The sequence below is a fragment of the Malania oleifera genome, chromosome 3 (genome assembly GCF_029873635.1).
Source record: "Malania oleifera isolate guangnan ecotype guangnan chromosome 3, ASM2987363v1, whole genome shotgun sequence".
Classification (NCBI taxonomy): Eukaryota; Viridiplantae; Streptophyta; class Magnoliopsida; order Santalales; family Ximeniaceae; genus Malania; species Malania oleifera.
In genome coordinates, this window is record NC_080419.1 from 92,580,904 (window position 1) to 92,606,708 (window position 25,805).

Here is a 25,805-nt window from a genome sequence, read left to right on the forward strand (position 1 = left end):
CAACAGTTCTGAAGAAAAAATAAAAAATAAATTACCATAACCTTATGTTTGGAGAGGCCTTGGATTTGGATTTGTATCGGATATGAATAAGATGTAATGTAAAATTGTATTGAAATTTGACCAAATCCACCCAAACCCAAATCCAAAGTGCTCCCAAATGTAGCATAAAGAACAATATGCAAGTCAGAAAATCAGAAAGATAAATGGAATATTCCACAATAAACATTAACGTAGGTATCTAGCGAATAAGTCAGGCTCATAGTATTTGTAATAAAGCTTTTGACTACACAAATATATTCTTAATATATATATATATACATATAATTTGGGAATTTTCAAAAAAGAAAGAAAGAATTTAATCTGGAATTTTTTTTTCAAATATAATTTTCCCCACAATGACTTTAGCAACTAGCAAGGCAAATCTAACCTGGAATCTACGTTCCTCTTAAAATGGAAGAGAAAAGGTATCCCATCCGAAGTTCTGAATGTGTGAGCATACCAAATTTTTTAACCACAAAGTCTGAACTACAATGAATGCTGCATATAATTTACAATTATATTTTTCTCTAAAGTCAAACCAGAAAGCATTCAGACAAGAATATTGGTCATGACAACAACAAAATAAAGCTACAATCACTATATTCCAAAAAAGAAAATAGGATTAGCTGACTTTGTAGTAAGATTCCTTTTTTTTTTTTTTTTAAATTTTTCTTCTTCTCAGCATTCTTGGAATTAAAGCAAACGGTTGCACAGTGTAGAAACCCAAGTGTCTTGGAGTGATTTAGGGGATATTTATGTAGAAGATTGTCTATTATTTAGAGAGATTATTTTATGAGATTGTTTCCATCTTTAGCATACCCAATTGAATTATAAGTGTAATGTATCGGCTTGTACAGATTATTATTCAAGAAATACAGAAAACCAACTCTGATTTCATGGTATCGGAGCTAGGGTTTGTATAATCCTAGTTAACGATGGCAAAAGGAGCCATCAACAGCTGAGGATCAAGCACCTCTGAAGCTCTCGATGGCGAGACTGAAGCCAACTCCACCTTGAATTCGAATGGGCTAGACAGCTCGTCCTTCCCACTCTTAGTGGAGAGACTGAATGGAAAGAATTTTCGTGAATGGGCTCAGTCAATCAAACTCGTGATTGACAGCAAAGGAAAGTTAGGCTACCTTATCGGCGAGAAGAAGAAGCCCGCCTCAACCGACGTTGCAACTTACAAAAGTGGAAGTCCGAGAACTCCATGGTGACTGCGTGGCTGGTGAACTCCATGAAACCTTCAATAGCCAAGACCTATCTGTTCCTACCGACGGCGAAGGATGTCTGGGATGCTGTCCGAGAGACATACTTAGACGTTGAAAGCTACTATCAAATCATTGAGATCAAAACTCGGCTATGGCAGATGCGGCAAGGAGGAAGAGAAGTCACAGACTACTATATGGAGATGACGAATCTCTAGCAAGAACTCGACTTGAGCATTGAGGAAGAATGGGAATGCCCTAAAGATAGTGCCCGATACAAGAAAAGACTCGAGAATGAATGAGTCTTCAAATTTCTGGTCGGACTCAACCGAGACTTGGACGAGGTGCGGAGGAGGATTCTCGGCCGACATCCTCTACCTTCAACTCGGGAAGTTTTCTCAGAGGTGAGGCAAGAGGAGAACTGTCGCAAGGTGATGTTGAAAGAGCCAATTCTGATCGGAAATAATGGACCCAAAATGTCTGCCCTCATTTCAAGAGGAACTCCTGCTGGTACAAGCCAACAAAAGCCAAAAGGAAGACCTTGGTGTGAGCACTGCCGCAAGTACTCTACCTTCAACTCGGGAAGTTTTCTCAAAGGTGAGGCAAGAGGAGAACCGTCACAAGGTGATGTTGAAAGAGCCAATTATGATCGGAAATAATGGGCCCAAAATGTCTGCCCTCATTTCAAGAGGAACTCCGGCTGGTACAAGCCAACAAACGCCAAAAGGAAGACCTTGGTGTGAGCACTGCCGCAAGTCAGGCCACTCAAAAGATAATTGTTGGGAAATACATAGGAAGCCCGTAGATTGGAAGTCGAGACAAAATCCAAAAAATCGTGGCTACCAAGCTACTATTGATAACCCAGCCGAGAAACCACTATTAGGGATTTATACTGAAATACACGCTTTATGTAATCGGTTTTAGTATTTATTAATAACTTCAGTTATTCCATTTTAATGAGAAACTTTGTGAGAAATGTTTGTCTGACATTATTTATTTAATGATTATGTATGTGTGTAACTCCGCCTGTGAAGCACTTAATGTCCTAATTTTTTCACACACAGTCGGTCCCAAGCCCGGGCTAAGGAGGAGGGTTACGTTAGGTAGCTGACAGCCAGCATAAAATTTATCAGATCACTATGATATGAATCCTTACCGAATATTTTCTGGGGCATCCCCTACTAGCGACGCGTTGCGCTTGAAACACCCGAGTGTAGCGAAAAGTGGGCGAGGGTGGGTTAGGTTGTCGCCCCAAAGCGACGCGCTATGTCGGCACCCGGGTATGGTGTCAAATATGCAAGGGTTCCTACATCATTCTGGACGTGGGCAGGTAAAGACGTTAGTTCAGGAAACTAGGATTAGATTAGCAACTTGGAATATAGGGACACTTAACAGGTAAAAGCATGGAAATTGTGGATACAATGATTAGAAGAAGAATTAATATAATTTGCCTCCAAAAAACAAAGTGGGTGGGGGAGAAAGCTAGAGAAATCGATAAATAAATATTTAAACTTTGATACACTGGAAAAGAAAAACATAAGAATGGAGTAGGCATTATTATAGACAAAAACTTAAAAGATAGCGTTGTGGATGTAACCAGAGTAAAGGATAGAATTATAAAAATCAAGATGGTATTAGGACAAGAGATAATAAATATCGTTAGTGCTTATGCTCCTCAAGTTGGCTTAGCAGAAAATCTTAAGAGACAATTTTGGGAAGATATGGATAGTATTATACAAGGCATACCAGGGACTAAGAAAATATTTATAGGAGGAGATCTGAATGGACACGTTGGAAAAGATAATAAAAATTATGAGAGGATACATATAGGATAAGGATATGGAGACAAAAATGAGTCTGGGGAGATGATCTTAGACTTTGCTATGTCATATGATTTTAGCATAATGAATACTTACTTTAAGAAAAGACAAAAACACTTAATAACCTTTAAAAGTGGACAAAATAGAAGTCAAATAAATTTTTTTTTAACTAGGAGGGTAGATCGTTTATCATGCAAGGATTGTAAAGTTATTCCAGGTGAAAGCCTAACCACACAATATAGAGTCTTAGTGTTAGATATATGTATTAAAAAATGAAAGAAAAATGATAAAATAAACTAGTGTAGGAAAACTAAATGGTGGAACCTAAAAGGAGAAAATCTAATAAAATTTAAAGATAAAATGATCAAAGATAGGGATTGGACAATAAAGGATGGGATAGATACAAATACTCTTTGGAATAGATTAACTAGCTCTATTAAAAAGATAGCAAAAGAGATTTTAGGTGAATCAAGGAGAAGATTCTCGAATAGCAAAGAGAGTTGGTGGTGGGATAAAGATGTACAAAAAATCATAAAGACAAAACGAATTTGGTATAAAACGTGCAAAAATGTAGAAACAGAGATAACTTTGAAAAATATAAGGAGGCAAGAAAAGATGCAAAAATGACCGTTTGTGAATCTAAATATAGATCATTTAAGAGTTTGTATGATAGATTAGGTATAAAAGAAGGGGAAAGAGATATATTTCAACTTGCTAAGGCTAGAGAAAGGAAGAGCAAGAACTTATGAAATGTAAAATGTATAAAAGTGAGGATGATATTGCCTTGGTTAAGGATGAAAATATTAAAGAAAGATGGCGAAGTTACTTTAGTAAGTTGTTTAATAAAAACCAAATAGAAGGCTTAAACTTAGAATTGTCAAACGAGGAAAAGACTATAAATATACGATTTATTCTCAAAATTAGAGTTAGCGAAGTTAAGTTTGCACTAAAAAAGATGAAAAATGGGAAAGCTATGGGACCAGATAACATCCCAATTGAGTTTGGAAATGCTTGGGTGATAACGGAATTATATGGTTAACAAATTTATTTAATACAATTGTAAAAACAAGAAAATATCAAATGAATGGAGGAAAAGCACTTTAATACCTATATACAAAAATAAAGGAGATATTCAAAATTGTAATAGCTATCGTGGAATTAAACTTATGCGTCATACGATGAAACTATGGGAAAGGATAGTTGAACAAAGATTAAGGTTAGAAATGAAGATCTCAGAAAATCAATTTAGTTTTGTGGCTGGGAGATCTACCATAGAAGCTATTTATCTTTTAAGAAAATTAATAGAAAAGTTTAGGGAAAAGAAGACGGACTTGCATATGATATTTATTAACCTTGAGAAAGCATATGATAGGATAACTAGGGAAGTTCTATGGTGGGCTTTAGAAAAAAAGGGTGTATGTTGTAGGTATACCGATGTCATTAAGGATATGTACGATGGAGTAATGACTAGTGTAAGGACTATAGATGGAGAAACTAGAGAACTTCCAATTACCATAGGTGTACATCAAGGATCTGCTTTGAGTCCTTATCTTTTTGCTGTAGTGATGGACCATATGATTAAGAGTATTCAAAAGGAGGTTCCATGGTGTATGTTGTTTGCAGATGATATTGTATTAATTGACGAAACTAGGGACGGAGTAGAGGCTGAGTTAGAATTATGGAGAGAAGCTTTGGAATCTAGAGGCTTTAGGATAAGTAGAAATAAAACAGAATATATGAAATGTAATTTTAGTAATGATAGGAAAAATATTGGCGACAAAGTTAAATTTAATGATGAAGAAATAAATAACACTTGTAGATTTCGATACCTTGGATCTATTATGCAAGCTGAAGGAGAAATTGAAAATGATGTAAGGCATAGAGTTAAAGTAAGTTGGGTAAAATGAAGAAGTGCTACAAGTGTGTTATGTGATCGTAGAATACCCTTAAAATTGATAGGGAAGTTTTATAGGATAGCTGTAAGACCAACTATGCTATATGGACCAAAATGTTGGGCAACAAAGAAACATAATATCCAAAAAGTAAAAGTTGCCGAGATGAGAATGATTAGATGGATGAATGGTATAACATTGAAAGATAAATTAAAGAATGAACATAATCGTGGTAAGTTAGGTGTAGCTCCTATAGAAGATAAGATAAGGGAGGGACGACTCAGATGGTATGGACACTTGCAACGTAGGCCACATAGTGCACCTATGAGGAAGAGTGACTTAATTACTGTGGGGGATAGTAGAAGGGGTAGGGGTGACCTAAAATAACTTGGGAGGAGATAGTGAGTAAGGATTTAATATCCTTAAATCTATCAAAAGAAATGGTTCATGATCGCATAAATTGGAGAAAAAAGATTCAAATAGCCGACCCCACTTAGTGGGACTAAGGCTTGGTTTTGTTGTTGTTGTTGTTGTTGTTGATTATGCATGTTTGTCTTTTATTTTATATAAAAGGTAATCTAGTGCGTAGAGTACGACTTATACACAGAAAATTAGATCATCAGTTCTTATAGAATATAAGTTTATTGTTCATAGTTTTAAATGAAATTGGACACACCATTGGTAGGACTATAGCACAAGGTTTTAATAGGTCTGTCTTGACTATTGGGAATGGTACAGTTCCAACTCCTTGTGCTAGCACATTTTGTATGTATTAAATAGGACCGTCTTGGGGTAATTATTTTTATACTGACTATATAAAACAATTAATACCTCATGGTTATTATAAGTGCTTATGCTCTTAATCTTGATATGATTATTGGACAGGTGCATATAGTGTTTATTACTTTGATTCATAGAAGAGTGAGATTCTTTATAGGTGCAAATACTCAGTGAGTTGGGTGATGACATTATGTGTATGGTGAACATTAATTATTGATGGAATCCACGTCCCGGTATTGAGATTGATGATACCCCCTTGAGGAAGCTTATAAGTTTTGATTGTGTCAAACCCTGCAGGTGGATTTTGAATCCAGCACATCAAATATGTCAAGTGGAAGGTCTCAGGGAATTAATATGTCAATTAATTAAATTGTCAGTAATTTAATTTAATAGACGGGTATCTGTAATCTTTATGTGGGGAGATAAATAAGCATTTAATAATAGGAGCTCGAAATTTAATTTTGAATATGACAGGGAGTGCAATTATAATTCTTTAGTGGTATGAATTATAATTAATGAATAATTCGAGTTGGATTAGGAATTCATAATCACGTGGGAAGCCCTAATCATATTTGTCCAGAGGTTCCTAGTGTAGCCTATATACACATGTGCTTCATTTAGCAGCTAAGGGGAGACGAAAAAACTCTCACAGAGGCAAACGTTTTTGTGAGATAAGAAAACCTTAGCAGCCGCTTACGAGCCCACTCTCTCAGGAGCAAGGCATGTTCAAGGAATACAATAGAAGATTCCTTGTTGTCTTCAAGAGCTTGTTTCGTACTTGCAGATTCGGGATCAAACCAGACAGAACTCGCAAGTATAATCCTAATCAAGTAATTAGGGATTGCATGATCTGATTTTTTTTTTTTTTTTTTTTGTTATCCTTATGCACTACAACCGGATCTTAGGGCTATTCCGCAAGTCCCTTCAACCACAAGGTGAGAAAAATATTAATTCCACTTCAAGTGGCGCATTCAATCCAGAACAGTTGAAGCAACTCTATAAAATGTTCTCTACCATTCAAGCATCGGGTCAGTCTTTCACAAGTATTTCTTCTAGTTCTTTAGCCCACCAAGGTAATTTTTTGATAGCCTTAAATATCATCTCTCATTACAAATCACCATGGATAATTGATTTTGGTGCCTCTAATCATATGACTGATTCCTATTATCTATTCTCATCGTATTCACCTAGTGCTGGAAATTTGAAAGTTAAAATTGCATACGGATCACTCGATTCACTCTCATTTGTTGCAAGCAAAGGGAGTATTCGAATCTCTTACTCTATATTTCTAGAATCTATCCTACACATCCCTAGGTTGCCTTGCAATTTGTTATTCATTAGTCAGTTGACAAAAGATTCCAATTGCTCTGCTAAATTCGTTTCCTCTCACTGTACTTTTTAGGACCTATCATCAGGGAAGACAATTGACAGTGCTAAGGAGTGTGAGGGACTCTACTACTTTGAGGAGGCGAATATGAGTGAACAATGTCAAACTGCTATTTGTGATTCTGCATATGTTTCTAAGGATAGTGAAATTTTGTTATGGCATTCTAGGATAGGTCATCCAAATTTTCAATACTTAAGATGTTTATTTCCTTCCATTTGTTCAAATAAGACGTCTTCTGATTTTCAGTGTGAAATTTGTAAACTTGCAAAACACCATCGTAATTCCTTTCCAAAATCCACATACAAACCATCCAGACCTTTTACTATGATTCATAGTGATTTATGGGGGTTCTCACGCTCTCTTAATCGCACTCACATGAAATGGTTTGTTACTTTTATTGATGATCACACTCGTATTTGTTGGCTTTACCTATTGAAATATAAAACTGAAGTCCGTTCTATTTTTATCAATTTTCACTCCATGATTCAAACGCAATTCCTAACTCACCTTTAAATCTTGCGTACTGATAATGGTACAGAATATTTCAATAATATCTTGGAAAATTATCTTCAAGAAAATGGAATTATCCATCAAAGTTCCTGTGTGGATACCCATCAACAAAATGGGGCTGCCGAACGCAAAAATAGGCATATTCTTGAAGTAGCTCAAGCATTGATGTTCACTACAAATATGAAAAAATATTTTTGGGGCAATGTCATTTTAACAGCTACATATCTCATTAATAGAATGCCTAGTCGGGTTCTTTCTTTTGCCACTCCTCTCCAAAAATTCCAAGAATGATTTCCCAACTCTCGGCTTAACTCTAATCTCTCCCTAAAAATTTTTGGGTGTACTGCATTTGTACATGTTCTTGCTCACAATAGAGATAAATTGGAACCTCGTGACATTAAGTGTGTTTTTATTGGTTACTCTCCTACTCAGAAAGGCTACAAATGTTATGATCCTTTCACAAAAAAATTGTTTGTTAGCCTTGATGTCACGTTCTTTGAAACCAGTCCTTACTTCCAAAAGCCCTCTCTTCAGGGAGAGAATTGGAGTGAAGATCGGTTCTTTGATTTCTCTGTTGATGAATTTGTGCCATACACTGAGTCTGACAACACCACTACACCATTCCCTAATCTGTCATGTACAAAAGACCACTTAAATTCAAGGGGAGATGCACAAAAACAAAATAACAAAGAGATATTTGTTTACTCAAGGAAGCCAAAATCAAAGAACGAGGAGAATATCATACCTGAGGCACCAAGAGAGTTGGAACCAGTGATAGCTCCGAGCAACCATGAGTCCATGCCCAATCCCGATCAACTAATTAATCCAAATGGCCATGAACTTCCTTCTGATAAGTCTGCACTTGATGACATCAATTTACCCATTGCTCTCAGGAAACAAACTAGGACATGTACTCTCTATCCCTTGTCAAAATACATGTCTTATAAAACTGTGTCCACAGGGTGTCGTGCTTTTACCTCTAACCTCGATAAGATAAAAATTCCAAAGAATCCAGGAAGCCTTGGAGATTCCTGAATGGAGGGAAGTCATCATGGAGGAAATGCGAGCCCTGGAAAAGAATGGAACTTGGGATGTTATGAATTTTTCGAGAAGGAAGAAGCCAATAGGCTGCAAATGGGTCTTCACGGCGAAATATAGAGCCGATGGGACATTTTAACGGTATAAAGCCCGTCTTGTTGCAAAAGGGTTTACACAGACCTATGGCATTGACTATACGGAGACATTTGAACCGGTGGCAAAATTGAATACAGTTCGGGTTCTCCTGTCCTTGACAGCCAACTTGGATTGGCCACTTCAACAACTCGACATTAAGAATGCATTTCTAAATGACGAATTAGAAGAAGAAGTTTACATGACGATACCGCCAGGTTTCAGTAAGAAAGGTGAAGAAAATAGAGTAAATAAACTCAAGAAGTCCCTGTATGGACTCAAGCAATCTCCTAAAGCATGGTTCGACAGATTTGCGAAGGTGATAAAAAACCAAGGATATCGACAAGGGCAGTCATATCACACTATGTTTTTCCAACAGTTTGAAAGTGGGAAGAAAACAATTCTGATTGTGTATGTTGATGATATAATCCTAACTGGAGATGATACAATGGAGATGGAACGATTGAAAAAAGTCCTAGCTACTGAGTTTGAAGTTAAAGACCTGTGACGAATGCGGTACTTCTTGGGAATGGAAGTTGCTAGATCAAAAAAGGGTATCAGTGTCTCTCAGCGAAAGTATATCCTTGATCTCCTAACTGAAACTGGCATGCTTGGATGCAAACCTAGTGAAACCCCCATTGAAGCAATAAAGAGAGTTGAAAACTGCGGAATATCGGTTGAAAAGGAGAGGTATCAAAGATTGATTAGTAAACGAATCTATCTATCACATACCAGACCCAACATCGCATTTGCAGTAAGTGTGGTAAGCCAACACATGCATTCACCAAAGAAGACTCACCTAGAGGCTGTGTACAAGATTCTCAGGTATCTCAAGGGTTCTCCGGGCAAAAGGACTCTTCTTCAAGAAGTGTGAAAGCAAGGAAGTAGAAGTTTTCACAGATGCTGATTGGGCAGGATCAGCAGAAGATAGAAGGTCTATCACCTGATATTGCACCTTTGTATGGGGAAATTTGGTGACTTGGAGGAGTAAAAAACAAAATGTAATGGCTCGAAGTAGTGCTGAAGCTGAGTCCAGGGCAGTTGCACAAGGGATCTGTGAAAAACTATGGTTACGGAAACTTTTGGAAGAACTACAAATCACAGTGAAATTCCCTATCAAACTCAAATGTGATAACAAAGCAGCCATCAGTATCTCTCTCAATCTAGTTCAACAAAACGGGACTAAGCATGTAGAAGTGGACCGACGCTTTATCAAAGAAAAGGTTGAAGAAGAAACCATTTGTATGACTTATGTTTCTACCAAAGAACAAATAGCAAACATCTTTACCAAAGGTTTAGCCCGACAGAGTTTTGATGATTTCATCTGCAAGTTGGATATGATCAATATCTATGATCCAACTTCGGGGTGGAGTGTAGAAATCCCGAGTGTCTTGGAGTGATTTAGGGGATATTTATGTAGAAGATTGTCTATTATTAAGAGAGATTATTTTAGGAGATTATTTCCATCTTTAGCATACCCAATTGTATAATAAGTGTAATGTATCGGCTTGTACAGACATTCAAGAAATATAGAAAACCTATTCTGATTTCACACAGAACTCAAGGTACAGCAATCCATTTGCATGGAACAAGTTGGAAACTCTCTCAGAATGTTGGTGATAAGCTTTAAATGAAAAATTAAGGATACATAAATTGAAAGTAAATCAATTCATACCCCTAGACATAATATAACATGCAAAAGCAGAAAAATCAATAATCAGATTAAGACATTAAAAAAAAATTAGGAGATAAAAAATAATAAGAGATTGGCTGAGAAGAAGGATAAAATAATGAAAGCATGGAACATCTAGTTCTACGACATGAGCACAGGACTTTTTTTTTCCTCAAGAGAGAGGGAGCAGACAGAGAGATGTGCTCAAGCTGAATTTAAAATCACAAGTGAATGCAACAAAACTAAATATTAGTATTCTTCAAAGAGTACAAGTAACAAAAATATTTAGAGAATTGGTTGGATTGTGGTCATAGGATGGAAGAAAAAGAAAAAAAAAAATCATTGGGAAAAAATAACCAGAAATTTTTTGGGGAACTGGTTCATTTTCATGTATAATATGAAACATTTTCATGCACAGTATGATGCATTTTCATGTTTTATTTTACGGAGGCATCATTTTCGTGTATAATACAATGCATGTCTGGCTGTATGTACTATGTCAACTGAAAGGAAGGCATTTTGAGTGATTCATTTGTGGGAAACAGTACTAAAAGATGCTAGTTCGGAGAGAGGTTTTAGCACTAGAATTTCAATACCTGACATAGAAACCTGCTTTGGTTTTGTTTTCATAGTTACAACTGTGTGCTGCTAATCTTTTATACGGAGAACTCCTTACAAAGTGATAATATGTTATATAGAACACTCCTTACAAATGATATTGATAATATTCAAACTTTTTCTTCATCACTTAAAACATCAGGTCAGGTCAATGTGGGCTACTTACTTGATTACAAAAGGGAGAATAATGTAATAAACCACAGCACATTAGCAATTTAGGGGAAGGTTAATGGGGCCTATCACTGAAACCTGGACAATGGAGGGGGTAAATGGTAAGCCGTGTACTACCAAAGCACTAGTTAAATATGGAGCTGGATTTTTGTCGAAAACCCACTACACAGAAATTTAGGGGTCGTTTGGAATCACTGTTAAAATTATGAAAATGAACACCAAAAACAAAAAATAAAAGCTAGATACAAAAACTAAAAACCGAAAACCAGCAACTTGGTTAATATTTCTAAAATTAAAACAAATTAAAAACTTGATTCAACAAATGCTCATTTTTTTCCTTGAATCAGATAACAATTTAGAAATATGATTAAAATAATAAAATTACAAAGTAATACAAATTAAAATATTATAATAAAATTAAAATTATTATAATTATTTTACTAAATTATTACATTTCAAAATTCACTTCACAATAACAATCGAAGTGTACATGACAATTGAAAAAATAGTAAAAATATTTTGTAAGTGGCTTTTTTTTTAATATTTTTTTAAAATTTAATGGACATTTTTATTTCAATTATATCTTAAATTCATATGATCATTTTATTTTAATTAAAATGTATAAAATGAATGATTTAATCCAAAAATGTTAATTCTGGATTTTAAAATATTTCGACAACGGGTTGTCAAAACTCTTATTTTTAGCTTTTTTTCTCAAATAGTTGAAAACGACAACTGAAACAAAAAACTAGCAACTTAAACAAACAGGTCTTTATAATTTGTTTCTTCATTGTACAAAAACAAAAACTGAAGATAGGAAACAGAAACGATACCAAACAAACCCTTAATAATCATATCAGGACAAAGGTTGTGTACTACCAAAGCATCACCTTTAATATAGCTTCATGCCAGATATTATACATTTGGCTCCTCATCAAGTCAAAACAAATATCCAACAATTAAAAAAACTTATCTAACCTCCCAAAAGATCCATCCATGCAAACCTGTGCGGCCTTTAATCAAGCTTGCAAGAGATAATCTAATTCCCAAGAAATCCCTAGAACAATTTGACAGCCAACAGTACGTTTCTTTTGCTACTAGAATATATAAACCAAGATCAGAATTGAGCATTTGACTCTCTTTTGATTCTGTATTTCTCTTCTGTGATGCTGCATTTCTTAATCATCCCTTTCTACCCCAAATTCCTTGCAGTCTTCAGGGTGGTCCTTCTTCACAATGGTTATGCTTGTTCCCTAGACCTCTGATAAATCTTCACTTCCTCTACACAAGATAGGTTGTAATACATTTTTTTGAGTTGTGATCGCACATTTATTCCCACCTTCTTCAATCCAAACAATGGATTATCAAATTTGGGGTTCAGAGAAAATCACAATAATGAACACAAACTAGTGATGCTACATAGCATGTGACAAAAAGAAATAAGCGGTGCTTTGAACACAATTCACCGGCACTGTAGTATTGCAAGCAAAAAATAAAAGGCATTTTTATGTGTTGAGATTGATCTAGAAATGATTTATAATGTTCTTTCTTAATTTTTTTTCTTTCAACCATTTTTGTGTCACAGTTAAAGAATACTTTCAATTCTTTATAGTAGTGCTTTCTGCCTCCATCGCTTCTAGCATTCTATACAATAGTCTGGCAGCCCCTGTGCTTGGGCTTTTCATAACACTAATCTTGGGTGCCCCTTTTGATTACATATGCAACCAATCTGTTTAGCAAAAAGACTGAACATTCTAACTCTTCTCCTCAACAATGTCCAAGGGTTGGGGGCGTGTTAGAGCAAAATTGGCAAAGCTAAGATTAATAATAAACACAATTAATCATTTTTAAGCAAGTCAGATTATGATGCATGAATGTTACACAAGGTGCATCATAGTACTTTCTCATTGTGATAATCTTGAATGTGCTGTTTTTTCTCTAACTTGTAACTTGTTAATAAGATTCAGTTATTCTAAGCCCCCTACTTTACTCTAAATTTCCAATGTATCCAAAGCATTCTGACCTCCTGATTTCCCTTCCAAATGAGTGATTACTGTAAAAACCATTTCTGTACCAAACTGATTACCCTGCTTTTGGCTGCCACCATATTTGTAGCTTACCATCTATTTCTCTAAGAACAGTTCCTTACCCTCGAAATCAAAAAACACAAATACCCTCTAAATTAAACTGAAGAGAGTTTAAATCAGAAATCAACAATGAGTAATAGAAATCAAAGCCTAATAGCCTAAAACTAAAAACACAAATCAAAGCCTAAATCAGGAACATAAATCATAGCCTAAATGGAAAGAATTAACTAAATCAGAACACAAATGAAATAATCCAAAATCAAGGACAACACTAAATCAGAAATAGTAAGCTTTAAAAACAAACTTGAGTACGTGCCAGAGTGCTGAGATTGAGGACAAGCCAGAGATATAGGAGATTGTGTTGCATTGCAAGAGAATTGTGAACAGTTAAACAAATGGTGATTCCAACTTAGAATAAGTTGAGAGGGGAAAGCCAGCTTCAGAGCTAGGGCTGGCGGTACCTGTTGATGTGGACAGGAGATGAGAGTGTAGATAAGTAGAGCAAGGAGAAGGAAAAACTTGCACAACAAAAACAATGAGGTGGAGATAGTTACGCACCAGGAATGAACTTTCCTTCTGTTGCACCTGCAGAGAAGCACAGCTATGGAGTTTCAGGGCGAGAACTAGGGAGAGAGGAAGATGGAAAGAGGCCAAAACTGACAATGCATTGGGGCTGCAAGGGATATGATTGTGGAATAAAGCATTTGGTGGAGGAATTTTGTTGTCTTTAACCAGGGGAGTATGCATTCAAATGGTATATCACGTAACCAAAAAATGGTGCTGTTGCAGAGACAGGGAGAAAGAGAATTGTTAAAATAGCAACAAGAAGCTCTAGAAATATGGTAAGCCATACTAAAGATTTTAGTAACAGGACATAAGATAAGTGACTTCTGGCAGTTTTATCAGATATGAGCTGAAACCTATCAAGCAGAAAAAAGAGGTAAAAGCTATAGACTTCCCTAGAGATTTGGAAAAAGATACACACCTCTCCTTCAAAGATCTCTATAGACATTTGATTTTTCGGACACTTATGCGCTTTTCATTAATTTATTGTCAAATAGCCAAATAAATTTCAAAAGATTGGAATAACAGTGATTGATTTTTATGTCCCTTTTTTCCCTCGACATACATAAAATCAAATAACAGTGATTGGAAATTCGTCCTCAATTATACAGTTTGCACTTTTTTTTGGAGGAATTACCCATTTTTGGATAGAAAATGAACGACAGATACTTTTTTCCCAGTTACCACATTTTGTTTTTTTCAAAATTGGGGATGCATTTCTGGTAATTGTTTTGCTATTTTGTGTATGCCAAGGGCACAAAAGGACAATAGTCCATTTTTTGAAGGTTTATTTGGCTACTTAACAGTAAATTAACCAAGGGGATATAGGTGCCCTTGAAATCAAAAGTCCGATGAAATCCGTGGGGATTCTTGAAGTCTCAGTGCAGGTTCTATCTTTTCGCTAAACCTTAGGGAAAGTCAGTGTCTTTTTGCTAAACCTGAACAAAAGGTCATAGTCTTTTTTCAAAAGAAGAGGCAATTCCCAGCAGTAGTCTGAAATAGTATTTTGGATAGAACAAAATACAGCTTCAAAGCTGAGCATGTATTTCCCACTAAGCATGCAATATAGGCACCAGCTATAATAGAGAAAACTAGATCTAAGAAATGATTCCCACACATCAATTTGAGTGAAACCACAAATGTAGGTGTACAAACTCGATACTACAGAATAAAGAAACCACACTTGCTGAATTTTTGGAGACTGATTTTGGTTAATATGCCAGTTGTTTAGATGTCCCCCATCTCATACTTAACAATTGCTTCCAAAAGACAGCAAACTGATTTACAATCAAAAATGATAGACAATTCAATAGAATCATTACCTTTTCCAAGATTTTGCTTTCTGTTGAAATAAAAAGGGCTAGGAACTCTAGAAAAATTAGTAACGGTCTTTATCCCTTTTCCAAGATTTTGCTTTCTGTTGAAATATAAAGGGCTAGGAACTCTAGAAAAATTAATACACAGGTATTTATAGGCCTACAATGCTGAGAGCAAATAAAAAAGTATAAACCTAAATAAAACCAAATTTTAAATAGAATCAAACACTATTTTCCAAGATAATAATATTCTAGAATCAAAAAGGTAATTTAAAAACAAAAATACAATTACATCCCAACTTGCAGATTCAGAATATCTCTTGTTTTCCATGAATTTTCTCATTATGGTCAGTCCCTTCCTCGGACCCCACATATGTGGGAGCTTTATGCACCGGGCTGCCTTTTTGTTTTTTTAGTTGCTTGATAGGATAAGGTATTGTAAGATTAGACTAGCAGAATAGTACTGGATAGGACTGAATAGGATAATTATCACACTCGGTGTTTAATTTGCCATCTATAAGGTATAGGATAGGACATAGGTATTTTTTTTTTTTACTTTTAATTTTTATGCCTTTTAGCTCCCTTGGCTGACTGCCCATGTGAGGGGGACTAAGAAACCTCCTCCTAGCCATTCCGATCCCATAGCTGTATTGCACAAAACATAGGCTAAGGATGCATAAACAAGCCAAGCCCAGACCAAGAAATAGTTGCACCCTTAAGGACTTCCTTACCTCATTGTAGTGAAACTGCAAATTTGCTCCAAAAAAATGATTCTGGACAGTAAAATGGGGTTCCATCTCCACCTTCCACACATTAAAACAATATTCACAGTAGGCAGTCAGAAAATTTGATTAACATAAGTGATATAAAACATCATACCTACCAATAACTAATTCAAGTGCTTGATAAATCTGCAATTCCCCATATGCAGCATCATTTTTTGGGGGCTGCCTTGCCCTGGTACATATTTCAGTTCCTTTTTAGAAAATAAGAATATCTAAACAAAGACAATCTAGTTATTTTTAATTATTTATAATCCAATTTTTTCCCTCTCTTTCTTTGGATAAGGTAAGAGCAAATATTCATAAAAAGGCGCCAAAAAGCCTCATTTACAAGACATAAAATCATTAAAAAGTCTAAAACAGCTTGTACATTTGAAAAGTCCTCCCACTAAACAAAAATTTCAACCTTTTGATGCACACATCATTTGAACTCCTATTTGTATCCCTCCACACAACCCAACAACATTGTGAGATGAATAAAAACAATGAGCCTTTCCCTCCCTGCACTGGAATGCTGACCCCTTCCACACCCACAGTTCATCATCAATACATGTGGCTGCTGCCCAACAAATGCCAATGGTAGGGTAAGCCAAATTCCGCAAATAATTCGTCTAAATGTAATAAAGTACGATGTGCTGTACAATTGATTTTTGTTTTCTAATAGTGCGCTGTACAATTTCAACAGTATTTTTGCAGAGAGAACTCTTGTTAACAAGGATCCCCCTCTTTGGGGTTCTTCACCTCAAAACAACATCAGTCAGTGCAGAACTTCATATGGCTTTCCAGGGGAAGCTTCCCCTCCCCCCCCCCCCCCCCGGGGCGGCAACAGGAGCTCAGTTTTCAGAAAAGACTTAATATGGTCTCAATGCTGCTTGTATCTCACCCCTGTCAACAAAAACAGGGCAAGTCCTCCAACATCTGGCTTGGTTCACAGATGTTCAATACGTGACTACATTTTCTTCTTGGATTTCTTCTTAAATCCTGTGCATGTCTTGCATATGAATTTCTACAAATAATTTTCTAACCTTTTTGATTTCTTGTAGGTGCCTTTGCAGTGTTATTCCTTCCATATCCATTTATCTGTATGCAAGCATACATATCATTCAATTCATAGACATTGATGGATATCATCTTTCAACAAACTACAAAAGCTGAATACAAGAATATCAAATATAGCTTAAAAACAAGAATATTAAAGGTGGGAAGAAAATTAAGGAGTCAAATTTCTCCACGTTGCAATCTTATATATGTGAACCATTCCCAAATTTTCTAACTGGAATTGACTGAATATATTTTAAACCTAGAAAGTAGAATCAGCTTACCTCGCGATTGCTAAAAATACAAAGTCAGTTATGGAATAAATATGTTCCCATTCTAATAAATTGCAATTCAATAGTTTGAAAAAAAAGAATAAAATAACAAGATAAAATTGCAAAAATGGAAATTCAAGTAACAAATATTTGGTCTTATATAGAATTATTCTTAGTTTCAATGCCCTCCCCCAGTTTTCACTAAAAGACAAATAAGTGTTTTTTTCTTGGTTAACCTAGAACTCCAAACACCAGATGATCCCTTTGGAACCACTCTCCCCCAGTGCAGCACCAAACTGTAGGTAGAGGCTCAGACCCCAAGCATGCCCAAGTTAGTAGAGAATTAGCTCTCATGCGGAATCAAACTGAAGACCTCCTATAACAAAGAGATTTGCAGCTCGCCCATGTCCACTCAAGGCACCCCGGGGGGGGGCTGCCGGGCTGTAGTGAGTGTTCTTTTGTTTGAGAGACAAAATATAGTGGCTGATTTTGTAATGCCATTGATCCATGGAATTCTGTTAGATATGTTGAATTTTGATAATCACATTCCTGTCATGTGGAATTATCATGTTTTGTCCTTTCTGCACAACACAATTAAGTCCTAATCCCAACTACTCAGGATTTGCTACATTGACCCACTTACACATCCACCGTATCAAGGGCCAAAATTTCCACCAAAGTCTTGCCAATCATGTTCTTTCTTAATACTTCATATTCTCTGTCACCTCCCTCTTGCCCTTTCGAGAAGAATTAAGAATTGTACGACAAGGCATCCTCCTAAAACAAACAAAAGAAAGAAAAACACTGGTCATGTAATAAGGCTTTCCAATCCCCTTGCACACAAGCTGCACACCTCTAAACAACCCAAAGCGGAGCACCACAGTGAAGCCGAAAAACATAGTTGAAACTAAATCAAAAGCATTACACTTCTATTGAAGATTCAAGGGTTCCGCTCCGCCAAATACACCACCACAGCAAAAGTAGCACACCACTAGAAGAAAGGTACACACATTGCACCAAAAAAACACCAAAAAACCCAGCTCCAAATGTTCCAGGAGAAAGAGCAATGCAAGAACAAATGTGCATTGGACTCACCACTCTGGAGACAAAGTAAGCACACATCGGTACTCATCCTATTAACAAAACTTTATAGTGTCTTCTGATCTGAAGCAAATCATCAGTAATATCCTATTAAGAATCGTAGACCAAGTAAAGGCCTTGATTTTACAAAGGGAACAGAACCCTGTTTCAACCATGAGCACAATGATCAAAGAAAGGTTTACAAGGAAGTTCTCCTAAGGCATCAAAAGCCCTGCCTAACAACTGAACAAGATTGTTTCTCTCTTTCAAATTCCTTCTAAAATATAAAATTCCACGAGACACAATTGGAAAGAAGCTCTGAAGACCAGGAAGCATATAGCTGATTCAAAGTCAAGATTAGAAATGGGGAAAATACATACTTCTTCTATGACAACTGGATGCCTTTTATCACCTCTTCTAGCTAACTTAAATTATCACTTGCCAATAGAGTTGGGTATTCCAAGTAATGCAAATGTTGTGGATTTTTATAAAAATGAAATATGGAATTTTCCAAAGAGGCTTTCTCAAAACGCTGAGCAGATAAAGAGCAGTCTCTCATACACTTAAATTTCACATATGGATGACAAATGCATTTGGCTTCATACTTCTTTATGGGATTCCCCTTCACCTTAGCTTAGAACTTAATCAGACATAGAAATGAATGTCCCAAGATTTGGTCTCGAAGGACTGTCCCAAGATTCTCCTTTACTGCTTGGCAGAAGAGACACAATACTCTAGATAAGTTACACAAGTGGGGTATTGTTAACAGTTCTATATGCAGAATCTGTGGCATTTCAGCTGAAGATTGGGATCATCTTTTTTTCAACTGTGAATCCTTTGAAGTGTATATCGAATCTTATGCTAGATTCAACATTTGCAGGCAATGCTGATCTTGGACTGCAGAGGTAGGGTGGATTTCTTCATTGGGAAAGGAGAGGGAAAAAAAACTTTTTGAGACTAATCTAGGCTGCTATTGTGTACCAGATTTGGAGAACACGAAATTCTCTTTTCTTTGACCAAATTGCTTTCAATGCTAAAGCCATAGAATGCAAAGTTCTTCAGGATGTAAATCTTAGATTTGGAAGGTTGAAAAAGGGGTGTTGTTCTTGCTGTCTTTGTTTTAGTTTCTTTTTGGGCAGTCCTAACAGCTGGAGTCTGTTCCTCTGCTCTTGTAGTAATTGTTCTGTAGTATGGCTTGTGGCCTGGTGTTGTGGCTGTGTTGTGATTGTATTTGTTTAGTTTCCCATTGTTAATATATTCATCTTACCTTTTCCAGATAAAAAAAATAATCCACAACATAATACCTCTCAGAAAAGAACAGAAATGGGAGCATTGTGACAACCAGATAGACAGCATAGAGGAGGATAAGCCAAACAAAAGGGAACATTCCAAACTGCTGTTCCTTCCAGAAATAGACTCTCTCCACATAGCCAATGTGAAACCCCACCACCCAAGGAAGAAATCGATGGGGACTCTAAGAAATAAATTCCTAAGGACTCACATGACTGACAACACATAGTCACCTTAGCATCCCAACCATTCCATTGGATCCAATACTTGCTACAGATCACCATACTTACTGTGCAACATCCCTCTTACCCTTTTAGATCTTTCAAGCTTAATCCTAGCAGTTCTACAAATCAATTGTATGCATTGATCATTCTTGTCTATGCCTAAGGCATTTCAAATGAATCCCCTCTCATCTTCTCCCACCCAAGCCACATTTAATTTCTCTCCAGTGTCATTGCTTTTCTTTTTTTTTCTTTTTAAGAAAGAGTACAATAAAAACAGTCTTCGTACCAAGCCAAGGATTGGGAACTGCCAACAGAAACAAAGAAAATGCAGCAGCAGACGGAACTGCTGCTTAATCTATCACTTTTGTTTTTACATCTTGCTGTATTTTATATATAATATTTTCAGAGATGAAAGGTTCTTGGTTGTAGATAAGGGAGGCTTTCCAGATTTGGTAAACTGTAGCAGTCCATAGCAGTCTCCAAGCATCGTTCTTCCTTTCTTTTCACAGAGAAAAGATCTAGTGAAGTTCAGCATTCCATAAGAGACACTGCTTTTCCATATTGAATTTTGAGAAAGCCTCATGGTAAACTTTGTTGGAAAGTTCACAGCTTAAAAAAAAAAAAATGGTCTCTGTCCTACTCTGCATTGCTGCAAAGTCTGCAATTGGGGCTGCTAACAATTCCCTATTTTTCCAGCTTTTGAAGAGTATTGAGTCTATTTAGGATTGCTAGGATGAAGGAAAAGCATGGGATATTCTTTTTGAACTGAATTGCTGAGTGCTATTAAACTGAGTCTTTTTTTTTTTTCTTTTCTAATGAGATGCCAGGCTGAGCTGAAAGTAAAATTTTCGGAGGCTGAATGTATCCAAATGTATGTGTCTTCATTTTCAAGAATAAGAGTACAGTTTAGATTGGTTTTTATTAAAGCTCCATTGTGAGATAGCCTTCTTGGCCGGTTCCATTCCCCATTCCTGCAGGAGTCAGCAACTTTAGCATTTTCTGAAAGGCCTAGCTCCATTTGTTGGTCAATGAAGTTGGTTCAGAGAGAGGTGACAAGTCCATCAATTTGTCATGGAAGATGAAGACTTTTTCCACATTTCCAACAATAGTGGTCATTGTTTCTTACTTCGTATTTTCTTATACTATTAATCAGTCACCTTTTTAAGAAGTTAAAATAATTCACCTTACCATCATTATTTCAGCTAAACTCATTTTTAAGCATATGTTCCATTCCTGCCAACTTTCTATATCTAAGAAAATGGTGAGCCTCACAATCATATAATTAAATTCCCTTTGCAACTTGATAAGTGACTCTACAATCCAATAAGTTCCACGTTCACTTCTTCACTTCATATCTATTGTTATTCCCCTTTCCCCAGTTTCAAAATTTTCTATCTAATATCAACAAAATTTTGAGCATTGAAATATATTAAAGAACTTATTTCTCAATATTACAATCTAAGGTGCATAAAAGTGCTATGAACAATGTTAGAGGCCTCGACTTCATACAATTGTCTAAGTAATTAAATGCAAGACAATATAAACCATGTCGTGATCCAAATGTAATGCACCATTCATAATAGACACTTGCAATATATAAAGAAAACTTAAATAATAGCTGCCAAAAGAAGGTAAATAGCATGCGGTGGTAACAGGACAATCCATGAACATCTACATGCTTAAAATGTATAAAACACTGACAGAAAGCTGGTAAGTATGCAAGTACATGAATAAAGATTCAAAGAATAGATCTGTGTATGTACATGCTTAAAGAAAGATGAGAAACAGTGATCTCATCATACATATATATAATTATTAAAGGATATGGTAACTTAAAAAAGAGTTTGAATCTAAGAGGGAAAGTTTAAACTACACCTAGAGTCGTACCAACTACCTGAATTATGAACAGGTTCAACAGTCCAACTACCTGAATTATGAACAGGTCCAACATACCCACATGCATGAGAATAAGTTCAACACTCCATTGATCATCGTCATCATCTGCATTGGAGTTATTGAGAACCACTCGGCCTTTCTACGTAGAGGCTTATTAGCAGAGCGGAACACTCAAGACAAGCAATTGCAGTGCACCCAAAATTAGGCCAACCTAGGCAGCCATTCACTAGAAATCAACATCAAAATAACAAAAGCAAGATATTTAATTTTTCACAAATCATTTGAAAAAATGTAGAAGAAAATTTCAAAAGTTATCCAAACTTAAATAGGTTGGGTTTCGGAGCATGGATAGCAGGCCCTAGAAATTATTTGGATTGGGATGGAATTCAATTCAATTTTGTATTGCATTTTGTCCAAATCCACACAATCCCCAATCCAAGGTCCAAACTCCAAGTTCCCAAACACATCACAATTTTTTAGATTTTCTGATATATTGAATATATAGATAAAGTGGTCAATGTGCCAAAATCCAAAGCTAAAAACCTAATCTATTGCACACAAGGAAACTGGAATTCAATGCAATAATAACAAAATTAGGGAATTTAATATACTTGAAGATCACCCCTCCTAAACAGTTGAGCCAAGAAATAATGGTTAAAACACCCTATAGAAATTATATGATAAATCACTATTAAACAAAAAAATCATACAAATAAAATATATAATCAATGACCATTAGCTTCTCTCCAACCTACAAGTAAGAGAACCACCACCATACTGCACCGAATCAAACTATAACTATGATAGTCTTTAGAACAAGCTCCTTTTTTTCCTACACTATTTTGAAGTCTGCCAGTTTTTCTTTTTCTTTTTTTTTAAGTTGGATAACCCATGCCACCTTAACTGATTTTCTAAAAATTCCCAATTCAGTTGGGTTTGCTCTTGGCATGTCTGTGTACATAGATTACATAAATATGTATTTACGGAAACATATGATATATATTAGTCAGCCAAAAGAACATATATAATATCTCACATGTCCCTATTCTAAACAAAGAAGGAAATGTAAGCAAATAACAACTGTAGAAATTATGGATGGTTCTAAGATTTATATAATTTATTGCATACACATACATAAAAATATCATATAGCCCAGCCCACGATGTGGGACTTCATACTCAAGGCATTGTTGCGTGTAAAACTAATGAATGTAGTTGGGATGAAAAACTGAATGAAAACTTTTGGGACTAAAGGAAATTAATTACCATGGAATCCAAGTACGAAAAAGAACATAGATACCTCAAACAACTAAAACTCTGGATATATATATAACTCAAAAGAAGTAGAACAAATGGAAGTTTACAAATCTCGCTGATAAGGCTAATCCGTGCCACTAGACTCAACTCTCCTAAACCACTACTAACTTTGATTCTCATAAATTATTTCATCAAATACATGTACCTATGAATCCAACCTAACAGCTTTCATTGTAGTATCCTTTTGGAGAAAAATAGAATGCATTTAATCCACACATAGAATCGATAAATCACTTTCCCAATTGTTTGTCAAGAACTACCTAAGCAGATACCCCTTCCCCGGACCCCACATATGCTGGAGTTTTGAGTACTTGGCTGCCCTTTATAATTTTCTTTTTAGTTAAGCATGTAGCATAAGTGTCAAACATCTAACTGCTCACATGTTTCTAACAGCAACAATCACAACATTGGAACAGAGCATGCATAACAAGTAAATACCAAAAAAAATAAAATAAAAAAATGGCCATACTACATCTATTGCTTAGCAACAGCTCGATATCCTTAAAAAAAAAGATGGAATATTTAGATTCTACCTAAATTGATTGAAGCTTGACCTAGCATTAAAAATCAAAGCCTCATTAACTTCAAAAAGCATAAAACTGCAGCCATTATCAAATAGAACATTACATGTCACACAAAGTAATGGAATGTGCCGAATGAAATTTGAATAGAAATAATAAGTAAGAGAAGTTTAGTTAGAAAAAAAAAATGGTAGTCACTGCAAATGAAACAGAGAGCAGTGATTGTGTGGATGTGCGCCATTCTTGAATTGGTCAAATGCTCCCATAAAGAAATTGTGCAAAGGAATAACTAAGGTGATCCGAAGCTAGACTAATTGATTGGTAGAGCATGCCAAGCATATAACAACCTGAATCATCTGAAACATGGTTTCAGAGCATACCTTATGTCCATGGGCATTCATATAGATAACTGCATAAGATCAAAAAATACCAAATTGAGAGTCGATGTAGCCATCCCATTCCACATATTAATCTCTCCTGCCACTAAGTTCTGCAAATTTATCATTGAACTTCAACAGAGGACATTTATCAATCAAGTTTGACCCACTGTAGGCCTCTTTAAGGAAGACTGTACTCTTTGCGCCTTTATTAGTGATGTAAAATATACCATGATGCTTAATTAAGCAAAGCAATAACTTAGATGGTAAGAAATACTCCGCATGAAATGCATCCAATTGTGCAGATGTCAATCTTTTCTCCATTGTCAAACTAAGGAGTTCATGAAGCACAGCCACCGCCCGTTTCCGAGCTTTTGGATCTGCAGCCTCAAATCTCCGTGCGTTCAAGTACGGAGAAGGGAATTCCATCTTCTGCCACCTCTCAATTCCCTCAAGATAATTTTTGTTTGGCCTAAAACCAGGTGGGAAACTTAAGCGGAACGCAAAAGGACCGGAAAAGTTACCATCTTTGGAGACCTTAGGCTTAGGCCTCTTAGCATACCCATCAGATTTCAGTGTTTCTTCACATGCCATCTCCCGGGCAGTCACCGCTAGAGAAGAATCCCAATTCTCTAATTGAAGATAAGCCTTCCCATTGTCATCTTTTACGGTGAAAAATTGAGGGTACTTTGGAATCAGCGAGTCTGTGAAGCCAGGAGGCAGCCCTAATTCCGCTTGAATGAATTCTATCGTTTCAAGAGGAACTCTGCAATCCACAGACAGCATTAATAGCTTCCTCAGGTTCTTAACCAAAATGGGTTCCATCAGCTGTCGAGCATGAGCTTCTTCTTCTGCAATATTTGCAGCTCTTTCAGTAAGCATAACAGCAGGGGGTGTTCTGTGGCCACTACTCACATAGAATATTGATGGGTACTTCTCAATTACAGCCATAAGGTTCCATTTTTTAACGAACCCAACTTGCTTTTCGAGGTCCCGAAGAAGAAGACACTGCTGTTTCTGGCTTTGGACGATGGACTTCAGCTGCAGAATTAAGGAGGGCTTCTTCTGTAGGTCCATGACTCTGTCAAGAACATGGACCCTGGGGTAGATTTTCTTCTTGGGTCTTTTCCCTCCGCTTGATTTATGCATGAATGAGACCCACATGGACGGCGATTTCCTCGACGGGATTGAAGCAACCAATGCATAGATATCGGTTCCATACATAAGAGAAGATTGAAGAGATAGTTGCAGACGCAAGAAGATGGGGATTTGCAGCATTTTGTAGGAAATGAGAAGCTTCTTCTTTGGGACAAAACACAGACAGCTGAGTGCAGCTGCCCAAGCTTGAGCGAGCTGAAAAATCAAGGTTGTCCGGAACTCCTTGGGCTCGGTTCGGGCGAGCTCCACTCAATTTCCTGTTCGGACCCAAACTCGAGCTCAGGCTCACTCTTGGCCAAAAGTTTCCAAGAGTTTTTTACTAAATTAGAATTATAAAAAAATTAATGCATAAAGCAATTACAATTTAAACGTAGAAATAAATATTAAATTCACAAGAAATCTTCAAAAAATTATGATCCAATTTTAATATGTATTTTCAAAATGCATTGTGGATGTCTCCATGTCAACTATGAACCTACACCATATATCTACACTAGTTCATGTCTCATGTGATACTACGCATATGTTTGTACTTATAAAGTATATGTCACCCCATCCTCCATTCCTTTGATTTTTCCCCTAATAAATGTTTAGTTATCCATATTAGAGTTTTTTCT

At 36.2% G+C, this 25,805-nt stretch overlaps 1 protein-coding gene across 19 annotated transcripts in view; it reads right to left on the bottom strand.

Annotated features, from left to right (window-relative positions):
* The window catches only part of LOC131152161 (protein WHAT'S THIS FACTOR 1 homolog, chloroplastic), a 32,969-nt gene extending 7,595 nt beyond the window's left edge, over positions 1-25,374 (bottom strand). For 2 of the 19 annotated variants that reach the window (XR_009135872.1, XR_009135870.1), the window contains exons 1-2: positions 24,034-25,364; positions 21,848-22,027 (exon numbers count right to left, since the gene is read on the bottom strand). Coding sequence is in view for 1 of the 19 variants with exons in the window: in XM_058103861.1 (XP_057959844.1) it covers positions 24,121-25,308 (1,188 nt within the window). In the remaining 18 variants the exon portion in view is untranslated. Of the gene's footprint in view, positions 1-15,965; positions 16,038-16,117; positions 16,192-16,288; positions 17,097-21,814 lie in introns of those variants that run through there. The other 17 variants (XR_009135878.1, XR_009135877.1, XR_009135867.1 and 14 more) reach the window with 15 other exon arrangements.
* Between the last annotated feature and the right edge of the window lie 431 nt (positions 25,375-25,805).